Consider the following 12,309-nt stretch of genomic DNA (forward strand, 5'->3'; position numbering starts at 1 on the left):
TGTCATTATGAAAGGTTGGTAAAAGATTATCAATGTGTGTGTGTGGTGGGGGGTGGTTAATTCTCTTTCTTTGTGGTAATACTTCCATTACAGTATATCAGCTGAACCTTACCCTTCCTTCCCTCCCTCCCACAATACAAAAGAAAAGAAAGAACAGGTGATACAACAAATGATATTATGTGTATCATTATGACACAATAGGGGTACCAGTCAGGCTGTTGTGGCTGAGTCGGGTACTTTTCACATAACAGGAAAATAAGAAAATGAGGCAAGGAAAGAAAATAAATGAGAGAGTGTTATTGAGTGGGCAGGGGTTGATAACATTTTATTTCAAGTAGCTCTAGTCAAAGAGATTCTGTTGCAGGCTACGACTACTGCCCGCTTGATACCAATGTTTTAGAGTCCTTTTAATAGTTATTGATCTGTAAATTAAAGTCATAGACCACTGTTCATGAATGTTATATGCTACATATATGCCTAATTTAAAAAACAGTATCATGAAAATTCATGTAATGTCCCTGTCCTCATACTGACATGTTTGGTACAAAGTTGAATGCGTGCAATCTGTAAAGGAGTAGAGAATGAAAACACACAGTGAGCTGTTTGTAAAACTAATACACAGATTAGGTTAGTCCCACAACAGGTTTAACATTTATGAAATGCATAACCCAAGTTGATAGGGACCTTTCCACAGACAAGGTGAGTGAGATAGTATCTTTTATTGGACCAACTTCTGTTGGTGAGAGAGACAAGCGTTTGAGCCACACAGAGCTCTTCTTCAGGTCTGGAAAAGAGCTGTGTGTGACTCAAAAGCTTATCTCATCCAGTCTTTCATTACAAAAACTTGAAACTTGCAGCTAAATACTTTTACTTAGTCTAGTAAAAGCAAAGCTCCACTCCCCCCTGGTTTCTTTATTCCTGTATTTACTACTAGCAGGTTAGCAATGCAGAGGAGGAATTGTCGCTTTTTATATAGTGCCAAAAATTGTACTAGGCACTTCACAGGCAATCACAGAAGACATGGTCCCTTCCCCAGGAATCTTACATCAGTTTTAGACACAATGCAAGGAGTGACAGCAACAAATAATAAGAGTAGGTAGGGGAAAGGGAAACCTTTCCAAACCTATGTCTCTTTTTCAAGGTTCTTCTTAAGCATTCCTGTGCCAAAAAGTATCTGCCAATGTATAGTCAGTTTTTCAACCACCGAAGATAAAGCAGGTACCAAAGATAAGAACAAGATGGCACCATTTTAAGCCTGGAAAGAAATTAAGTTACTTTGTCATGTCTCTAGGGGCAAAGATTGCAACAGTTAGTAGATTATTAATAAGGAATTAGAGACTACTGATGGAAAAACCTAAAAGATATTCAGAGATTCAGATCTATCTATCTCTGGTATTTTCATGGCTCCTATCACTGTAATATCTAAACCCCGCATATTCGGGAAGCATATTAAAACATAACTGAACCTTTAGTGGTTACTTCTCCTTTATATCCCAGTTTTTTCTTTATATCATCTTCCTTTCTTCCTCCTAACTCAGCTAGAGTTTCTCTCTTCTGGTAAGAACACTGACATTGCCATAACCAAAACAAACCAATGGGCCATGTATCTGATATCCCATATTTCAAAGTGGCTAATGCAGTTGCTAAAACAAAGGAAGGCATAACATGAATATAGTACTTCTAATTGCACAGTACCTGACCCCCCCACCACCCCCACTATCTCCTATTCCTGCAGTGTAACCAGATAACCTTCATTTCTCTCTTCAACAGCAATTTGCTTTCTTGCTGACCTGAGCCTAACAACTTTCCCTGATATCTGGAATCTGTTGCAGGGTTGAGCAAGTGTGGTAATCTATGAAGGGCCAGCTGTTGTCTTCAAATCCCATGTTACACAGCTTCCCCCAAATTAGTTATATAATGCATTGTGAGGCACATCTAATCTGAAAGATGCCCAAGAGAAGGTGTGATTTGAAGATATCATCCATTCCCACAGAGAAATGACTTGCACCCCACTGAGGATGCAGAATAACAAAAAAGTAGAGAGAACTGGGACTGAGCTGAACTTTGTTCAGGTTTAAAAGTAGGACAGCAAAGAAAAGCCTCAGGAGAATATAAGGAGGTTAGATCTGGGATAGGGATCACCCAGGAAGCTGATTGTGTTCTGAGAGATGGGAAAAGAACACAGGAGGTTTCAAAGTACAAAAAGAGGCTGTTGCATTTCCAAAATGGTGGGCGCATAATCCCTATATTCACTTTTTAAAAGTGCTTTGGAGCCTTTCTGAATGAAAGTCACTCTGTAAACCTAGGTGCAAGACATGTTGATGAAGTTTCTTTAAAAACATCTTGATTAAGGGAATGGATTGTACAAATATATACAATTTCTGATCAAAAGTAACTTAATTTTAGTCTTTTTCATTTTCACTTTATATTTCTGTTGCTTAAAAAATGTTGTTAAGCTAATATGTAAAAATGTATATTTATCTGCTTCTGAGCCAAAATGATACATTTTAAATTTGCTGTTTCCTCTAAAACGTGATTGCTGTTGTTTGCTTTCTCAGGCCGAAGCTCCACATGAAGAGGAGGATACAACAGTGCATGAAGATGACCTTTCTGGGTCTACAAATGAACTCCCAGCAGCATTTGAATGCAGTGATAGCCTTAGCCTGGATATGACAGAGACTGAAGAAAAAGGGGACAGATTGTTGGAGCAGTTTGCTCTTGCCAGGTACTGGTAAACTCTGTGGGGTGTAAAGTTCTTCTACAACACAGACCAAAGATATAGCCATGTAATTAATTTCTTAATATATCCTCATAAACAACATATCCCCACTAGCTATGTTGGCCACAACTGGAATAAAACTCATTGGAATTGAGGACTGTGGAGAGGACAACTCAGAAAAATATCTATCTGCTCAACCAAATTTATTAACACTTGAAAAACAGGGCAAGACATTCCTCATAGGAGAAATTGTATAAGATTCGTGCATCCATCTGTACAGTTACACTGATCATGTGTATAGTACATTTCACCAAAAATATATATATATGGTTTGTATGATTAACATTCAAGAGTCAGATCATCCATGAAATCTCACCCCTTGTGTCTCAGCGGGTAGGGGGTGTAAGGATGTCATAACTCTCACCTTTTCATTCCTCCAATCCTGTGAGTGCTGTGTGCAGGGATGGCCCCTCAGTATACGTTGGAACACCTTGAGGTTGTGGTACATACACACTGCAGCCACTCTGAGCCCAGTGTCTCCCACAGTTCTGCTACACATGGGCTGCTCTTCTCTCTCTGCAGGTTCCAGTCACAATTCAAAGCTGCGGCATGGCTTGTGCTGGCCATGCCCCTGTCTCTCGCTTGCCACCAGATCCTCTGCTTCCATGGCAGCAGATAATGGCAGTTCACTTCACTCCCATCCCTTTTCTTTCACCTTTATTGTTCTGGCAGATTTTTTGAGCAGTTCGAGCATTTTGCTTTGTTTGCTTCAAGCATGATGGTTACAGCCACCGGAAGCCTCCACTCTAGCGGCATCCTGCTGAGCTCCTCTACCCATTCTGAGGCATGGCAGAGCAGCCATGCAAGCCCAAGGCAAAATCCAGGTGATGCTCTATATGCAAGGCAGCACTTTCAGGCTCAGCAAAAAAGCTAATTTTGTCTAGCCTGTTCCCAATCAGCTGACCCTACCTCTGCTAGGGCACGGGGCACTGAGTTGAGCAGGCCAGTTGGGTCCCCTAGCACCCAAGAAGCTATGACTTCACCATGAAAGAACCCAGCCAGGAGAGATGGAGCAGAACAGACAGAGGCTCTAAGGAGAAGGGGGACTTCATCCAGCCTGCCCTGGGGTTAAGTCCAGGGGTAAACAGGAATGATAAGATAAGAACCCTACCAGGATACCAGTCTCCCCCACAAGTCCCGAACTAGGTCTTAGATTCCTTGGAGAGAGATGCCAGACTCCTAAATAGCCTCTCACCCTCCCAGTCCGGATCAGGGGACTCCAGTAATGAAACCCCCATCTCCAACCCAGTGGGAGTGGGACTCTGACAGGGAAGACTCTGAGAGAAAACTCTCTAGAAAGCTTTGGACTCTGTGTAAGGCAAGCTGCAAGAGACCGCATTCTGGCCATCTCTGGGTAGCCATGCCCACAAAGTGTGCCAATAAGTCAAAAAGTCCAGAACGAACAAAAAGGGAAAGAAAAAGTACAAAAAATTGAGAAGACCCTCAGCCTCCTCCTCCCCTGCCAAAGAATGAGCACTCCCAGGCTCTGAATGTGAGCAGGATTTGGAGAAAATGCAACAACAACAAATTTCCCCCAAAGAAGTTTGAGGCTATATGCAAAAAGATTTATGCCTACCACAGATCCAACCTGAAGAAGCTCCTGAGGACAAGCCTCAAAGTAAATACTTCCCTTCAGAATCCTCCCTCGAGGCTGCAATTCCCCTGCACTTCACTTTTGAGGATGCGATTAAAGAGAAGTGAGGAAAACCCGAAAGGGCAAGCACATTTATAGATATGGTCTTAGATTTTACAAGCTGCAAGAGCCAAAGAATTGTATAGCTGAGGTTCCAAAGTTGGATGCTGCAGTAGCATCCTTAGCAGGAGATATTTTTATTCTGACTGAAGGGGAATTCTTTCCTAAGGACCCCACAGATTGGAAAGTGGAGACCACTCTTAGAAAGAGACTTCAGGTCATCCTCAGACTCTCTCAGAGCATCTCTCGTATCCACGTGCTTTGCAAGAGCTTCACAGTCCTGGGTGGAAGACCTCAGGACCCTGAAGGTCAGGGATCATCCTGACTTCTGCTCTCTTCTCAAGAAAATTACCCTGGCAACAGCATTTGTGGCTGATGTTTCAATGGATGCAATGAGGTTTTCAGCCAAGACTGTGGCATCCAGCTCAGTGGCCAGGCATCATGTCTGGCTCCTTCCTTGGAAGGTAGACACTCTAAGCAAGTCTTGTGTCCCTTCAAGTTCATAGGATCTCTCCTCTTTGGAGAAAAAATAGATAAGATTGTGGCAGAAAATGCTCCTAAATATAAGCAGTCCCTCCCTTCTCCATTGAGTACCTTCAGGATGGAATACAAACACACCTTCAGGCAGAGGTGCTCCTTTGATTATTCTTCCTTGCTGAAGTACCAGAAGAAGCATAGCAGATACACCAAGGGAAAGCCCTGGTGCCAGAGTTCAAGCAGAAAGCCCAGAGGTTGGCCTGCAACCCTCAAAAACCCATCCTGACAATGAGCAGATATGCCGCAGCCCAGAACTGAATCTAGAAGGCAGAATTTCCTACTTCTCAAAAAAATGGTTTGTATCGATCACAGATAACTGGTAAGAGAGATAATAGGTCAAGGATATTCCCTTGAGCTATGGGCTCCTCCCTCCCTCCTCTTCATCCAGTCCCCCATCTCCACCATTCCCATCAAGCACAAATTGATCCATAATTAAATCTCCCATCTGCTGGATATAGGAGCTATGGAAGTTGTTCCCTCAGCAGAAAAGTTCTTGGGGTTCTTCATTGTTCCAAAACATAGAGTTCATACTCTACAGGCTTCTTCATCATTCTAAAGCATACAGGGGGAGTCAGGGCCATTCTAAATATCAAAAAGCTCAACAAATGGATGACAAAAACAAAATTCCTGATGGAGACCCTAGTTTCTATGGTGACATCCCTGTGTCATGAGGATCTTCTAACCTCATAGATCTGGCAGACGAATGTCTTCGTATCCCCATCCATCTGTGCCACCACAGACTTCTGAGATTTGCTTATGGCACAAGAAATACAAGTACCAAATCCTCCCATTCGGTCTCTCATCATCCCTAAAGATCTTTACGAAAATGCTGGTGGTCAGAGCCAGGCTCAGGTCACAAGGGACTCATCTATACCCCTATCTGGATGATATTCTAATGAGAAATCTGACCTAGCCTACAGCGCATGATGCAAATTCTGGACCTCCCGCAAGCCCACAGCTTTGTGATAGACATCAAGGAAAGTTCCTTGATCCCATCGGTATGGATAACCCACCTGGGAGTGGACAGAGAAAGCTCAGTGGCGAAGATCTACCAATCACTCAACAGGTTCCAGAAGATCCAGGAGCTCATCTCTGTCCTGCACAAGTGCACCAAACCAACCATAGCTCAGTTCTTCCAGCTACTGAACCTCCTGGTATCATGCATAGGTGGCCACAAGGCCTGCTATATGCATTCCCGCCCTTTCCTCATAGGGCAAGTAATTCAAAAGATAAAACGGGAATAAGTGAAGGTGATTGTAATAGCTCCATACTGGCCAAGGAGATTCTGCAGTCTGATAGAGCTGAAATTGGAATCAACATGACAGCTGCCACCCAGATGGGACATTCTTTTCCAAAGCCCTTTTCTCCACCCAGACTATCTTCAATTGACTGCCTGCACTGTTGTTGGAAGGAAAGCATTAACCATACTAGGCTTATCTTCCAAATTGATCAGGATTTTGCTTGCATCCAGGAGAGTATCCACAATAAAAGTCGGTTCTTCCATTTGGCCCAAGTTCAACCTTTGGTTCCAGGAAAGCAATGCTAATTCAAGAGATCCTGGAAATCTTGAAGAAAGTCTAGGATTAGTTAGAAAGTGTGAATAAAGATCATCAGCCCAGCACCATAGTACAGTAAGTATTAGCCATTAGTGGAGTTCTATTTGCAGGATCCTCTGGCTCTTTGGCACAGCATCTCCAGATAGACAGATTTCTCAGAGCAATCAGGCTTTCAGGGGAGCACAGGGACTGTTTTCTCCATGTACATGCACCATTCCACAGGGGGAATGCCCAGGAGGGAGTGTTTTAGCACCTCCTAAAGGAAGTAGTGGTCAGCACATTCCCCTGTTGCACCATGTTGTTTCAGGAAGAATTCTTCCTCCCTGAGAGAGAATTCCTCTGAGAGCTCCCCTTGGGACAATGCATCTCCACCCGACACAGCAGGAAAACCCTTTCAAAACTTACTACATGTGTAAAAGTGCAGTTTTCCATAGGTCATACTCAAGTTATATCAAAACCAATTTCCCCTGAAAGCAAAAGGCCCTTCTCCTCAATTGGGTCTATTTCTCTGGCAAATTCTCGCTTTCTTCCTCAAACCTCATGGACCGTAAAGCTACTCAGAACATATTTGGGGGAGAGGGGAGAACAATGAGGAAAATGTGTTTATTTTTACTATCCTGCTACTCAAAAATAGCTATACAATATACAAACCGGCCCAGCACACCAGGGGCTTTCCCTGAACAATTGGCGGACCGGCTTTGAGAACCAGTGCTTTAAAATATTGTAGATAATTGTGCATATGTTACTAAGACAACATTTTCTTATACCAGTAGTGTGTGCTGCAGATGCTTAAGCTCAACCTTTTGAATGTATTCAATACACAAAAAGAAAAAGAAAGATAAAATTAATAATTGAAAAATACTTACTTGTAAAACATATTTTAAGGAAAAAAAGTTATGGGTGGACATTCTGATTTAGAGATATTGAGTTATAATCTCACATCTCACCAGTCTCAAGCAGCAATTGACAAGATTCTAGTTATGATAAGAAGATACTTTAGTGGTATTCAGATTACATCAATTTATTGCAGCATGCTAAGACAATAAGCATCTTATCTACAGCCTCTTTTGGATGTATTTGCATTATAGAGTTAGATGGTTTATTTTTCTCTTCTCCTCCAGTTTTGGTGAAGGTGACAGAAATGCCTCCCCTCCTCCGTCTCCGTTCTTTTCTGCCATCCTTGCTGCATTTCAGCCAGCTGCATGTGATGATGCAGAAGAAGCCTGGCGTAGTCATATCAACCAACTCATGTGCGATTCGGATGGGTCCTGCGCAGTTTATACATTTCATGTGTTCTCCTCTCTGTTTAAGGTAAGAAAATAGATTTGGAATTCTAAAACAATACCTTTAGGTGAGCACATAGACACCTCTGCCCCCAGTACATTATTAAATAGTAGTAGTAATTAATTACTTAGTATATTGTGTTAACCTCCTGTATTGCATGATTACTTGGCCACAGAATATACTCTCTGCTGCATAAATGTGCCCTAGGATCACAGTTTTCCTCTAAAATATTATGTATCTAGACCTGAAGATAACCTTAGGAAAACACTATCACTTTACACTTTTTTATCTCGAGTCTGCAGACAGCCTGAAACAATAGCTGTGAAAGATGTTAAATACCCCATTTATCTGAAAGGACAACTAACTCTGAAACCTAAAGATGACTGTTTAAATATCTAACACTGTTAATTGTTTTGCTGCTAATAATCCAGCTCATGTTCTTATCCCAAAATTCCAAGGTCCCTTCCATGCTTCCCCCCATGCCAGAGCTCCTACCATCCCTGTAATAGTCCGAGGTTGGGGCCGTGCCCTCTCAGGGGCCGTCGGGAGCCAGGCCGCCTCACTACACGGCCCCAATCAGTCTCCGGGTTCTGAAGGTTTTGGGGGTTCTGCCCCTCAAGCAGGGGCGGAACAGAAGGCACACAGTTACTGCAATGAGTCCCAGCCCTCAGTCAGGGCGGGACAGCAGACCCTAGGTCTAGGCTCCGGTCCTGGCAGCCGGAGCTGAGCAGTTACAAAGTCAGTAAGCCCCAAGCCCTAGCTCAGGGCGGGGCAGCACCCAAGAATCCAGGGAGCTCAGATCCTCTGCAAGCTGAGTAGTAACACAAAGTTAACAAGCTAAGCCCCAGCCCTTCTAGGCTCAGCTCCTTACAGCAGGAGCTGAGCAACAATAATAGTTCAGGGCTCAGGTCCTTGCATCAGGAGCTGAGCAATAACAGTTCAGGGCTCAGGTCCTTGCATCAGGTTCAGGGCTCAGGTCCTTGCATCAGGGCTGAGCAATAATAATAGTTCAGGGCTCAGGCCCTTGCATCAGGGGCTGAGCAACAATGGTCAGTAAGCCCCAGCCCTAGGTCAGGGTGGGGCAACAAACAATAGTCCCAGGGGCTCAGGTCCTTGTAGCAGGAGCTGAGCAACAATAGCCAGTAATCCCCAGCCCTAGGTCAGGGTGGGGCAACAAACAATAGTCCCAGGGGCTCAGGTCCTTGTGTTAGGCACTGAGCCACAGCAGGTAAGTGCAGGCTTCTCTGCCTGACCGCTGGTAGGAGGAGTCTGCCACCCGTGAGTGGGGTGGCAGGGGACACAGGCCCACCCACTCCACTGTGTCCCAGCCGGGGCCCTAACAGCGGCGTGGATCCGCTGCAGTCAGTGGGGATCCTGGCTGCAACACACTGACATGGCTCCATCTCTCCATGGGTACCTGCTCCTCGCTGGGCTCTGCAGCGGGTCCCACACCATGGGCTGTGCTGAGGGCTCCTAGGTCGGGCTGCTCCTCCGGACTCGGGTCACCAGTCCACCTCGGGTACCTGGCTCGAGGAGGCTTGGTCGGTCCACATCTGGGTACCTTGCTCGAGGGAGGCTCGGTCCGTACCTGGCTCTGGGTAGGCTCGGTCGGCAGGAGCTGAACACAGGCGTCCCGTCCTCTCGGCCGCTGGGCTCCAACTGAGTGTTGAGGCGGCTTGACTTCCGGGGCGGAGGGCAGCGGTGGCTCTGCCCACTGAGGTGGCTCCGCCCACTGAGGAGGCTGTTCTGGTTCCTCTCTCTCAGGGGCCGTCGGGAGCAGGGCCGGCTCACTACAATCCCCTACCGAGCTCCTAAAACCTTCTGCTTCCCTCTGGCAACTTTTATATGTTGCCAGTTTAAAAATCTGCACCATCACAAAAATTGAAAACGTGGGGACAATTTAAAATAATGTGAATTTAATATCAAACTAGCTGTCACCAGGGCTACTCTGACTGATTATTTTCATATTTAATTCATTACACAGCTTGATTTTTTTTAAATGAAGCTACTGCACAGTTTCTAGTCTGCTGCTTCAGTATGCCACAGAATCCAGGGACCTTCATGCACAATTTAGGTTCAGTTGGCCACAGAGTACATGGGGCCTTGATTACTATTCACAGTTCTAAGTTGCTTATTGCCATAATGTCTAAGCATCTTTACATCAATTTAAGAATACATCCATTCCCTCAAAAAAAAGGAAAGAACACCCATATTAAAACATGTTTTCCTCCCTATTTCCTCTAGGTTCACACTCTATTCTTTTGCTACCCTCCTTTAGGCTTTAAACACTGCGACCAATCTCTGGGCTCCATTTTCAAGCTTTGATGCCTAAAGTTATGGACCTAAGTCCTTTTTTTAAGCAACTACTGGAAAATAACCATTTTAGGCACTTCAGTGTAGATTTAGGCTACTGTAGGCACCCACATTTGAAAATTAGCTCTGTGTTTCTTCCCTTGCTAAATATGCTAGCTATAGATGTTGATAGACCAAAATTTGACTTGCTGTAAAATAATAAGCATCTATTCAAAGTGTCCTGACAGTCTCTTTTTTTGAAGAGAGAAAGAGGATTGAGGGCATGCAAACCTGAAAACGAAAATAATAAATTATACTGTGTACAGTGTCCCCCTAAACATTACAAATAAGGACACTGTTTTTCTCTAAATGGAAAGCACAACTATACACAATGATTGGCTGTTGTGCCTGTCTGCTTCATTCTTGATTGTTAGCCTTTCTACTCTCCTCAACATGATATTGGATGCTAAATGTACAACATAGTTTCCCGAAGACATTTTAATAACAGCAAAGCTAAACGAAATACAACAACAGAAAAGGTGATTCATAATATTAGCAAACTAGAATTTTCATCTTTTAACTTTATTTTTATTTTTGTATAAAATATAAACACATAATGAAACTCAACATAAATAAAAATACATGCACAAGATGGAAGTAGTATATAAATAACAAAATTCAATATTAATTATTTGCAAAACATGGAAAAAAAACAAAAACAAACAAAACTGAACCCATAGGAGACATGCAGGGCATCAATTATTAAAGTGACTAAATAGATAAATAAGTGAGAACATAAACCTATGAGTACTGGAGACTAATACATACTAAACTGCAAAAATATGCAATAGTTTCATGTGTAACCAGACATCTTCATATTTTTCCCAAGCATTTCTAGTAGATAGTATTTTTTTCCATTAATGCAGTAGCAGAGAGCTGACTCAGCCAGTCTGTGTATGAGGGAGGAATTACAGATTTCCATTTTTTCAAAATAACTATTTTTTGGCCACTAAAGGTTCCTGCAATCCATTTCTCAATACTAACTGGCAATACTAAGTCTCATAAAGCATCCCTAAAATACATAAGCTTGGAGAAGGAAAAATAGTGACACTTAAAATGTTTGAGAAAGTACTGAATATGGTGTTCCAGAAACATGCATTTTTAACAGGTATAGAGGATGTGCAAAAGGTTGGCGTGTGGCTGTTTGCCTCTGTGTTTTGCCAATTTAGCCTTGAACCAGGGGTGTCAAACTCAATTTACCTTAGGGCCAATGCCAGTCCTCAAATCCTCCCGGAGGGCCAGTGTCACTCATGCCACCCAGAACCTGCCCCCCAAAAAACTCCCCCTCCCACCTGCCTACGGCTCTGGGATGGAGTTTGAGTGGGGGAGGAGGTCTGGGGTAGGGGATTGGAGTGCAGGCTCTGGGAGGGATTTTGGGGGTGTGAGGGGGTGTGTGGGAAGGGGAAAGGGATGCAGGCTCTGGGAGGGAGCGGGGGTTTGGTGCTTACCTGTAACTCCAAGGCAGGGTGGGCCTGGGGGCCTCCATGCACTTCTGCCCCCAGGCACCGCCCCCGCAGCGTCCCATTGGCCGCAGGGTCGCTCAGGGCGGGGGCAGCGCATGGAGGCACAGCCCCGCCTCACCCCTGGACCGCAGGGAGGGGCCAGCAGCCACTGGAGCAAGCAGGCAAATGCTGCTCAGCTCCGCTGAGCTGCCGGGGCCCCTGAATGGGGGGCGCCCGAGGGCGGCAGGTGGGGCCAAGAGAGAGACCCGGCCCCAAAACTGCTGGAGCCCCACAGGCCACACTGGGGAGGCTTGTGGGACGTAGATGGCCCACGGGCCAGGCATTTGAGATCCCTGACTTAAACAAATGTCCTGGAGTTCAGTACAGTAACTCCTCACTTAACGTTGTAGTTATGTTCCTGAAAAATGTGACTTTAAGCAAAACAATGTTAAGCGAATCCAATTTCCCATAAGAATTAATGTAAATGGGGGGGTTAGGTTCCAGGGAAATTTTTTTTGCCAGAGAAAAGGCATTATATACATTTTAAACCATTTTAAAGAAACAATTTAATACTACAATCCCTCTTGCTGAGTATGAAGCAATGGGAGGTGTCCCCGCCTTACCCCACACAGGCACAGCCCACTGGCACTGCAGACAATGAGGCAG

General features: G+C 44.4%; 1 protein-coding gene across 4 annotated transcripts in view; it reads left to right on the top strand.

Moving 5' to 3' along the window:
* The window catches only part of FRY (FRY microtubule binding protein), a 385,515-nt gene that overhangs the window by 342,885 nt on the left and 30,321 nt on the right, over positions 1–12,309 (top strand). For all 4 annotated transcript variants that reach the window (XM_039535002.1, XM_039535008.1, XM_039535030.1 and 1 more), the window contains 2 exons: positions 2,559–2,725; positions 7,687–7,876. In XM_039535002.1, the coding sequence (XP_039390936.1) occupies positions 2,559–2,725; positions 7,687–7,876 (357 nt within the window). The remainder of the gene's footprint in view (positions 1–2,558; positions 2,726–7,686; positions 7,877–12,309) is intronic.

Source organism: Mauremys reevesii, linkage group 1 (genome assembly GCF_016161935.1).
Source record: "Mauremys reevesii isolate NIE-2019 linkage group 1, ASM1616193v1, whole genome shotgun sequence".
NCBI lineage: Eukaryota > Metazoa > Chordata > Testudines > Geoemydidae > Mauremys > Mauremys reevesii.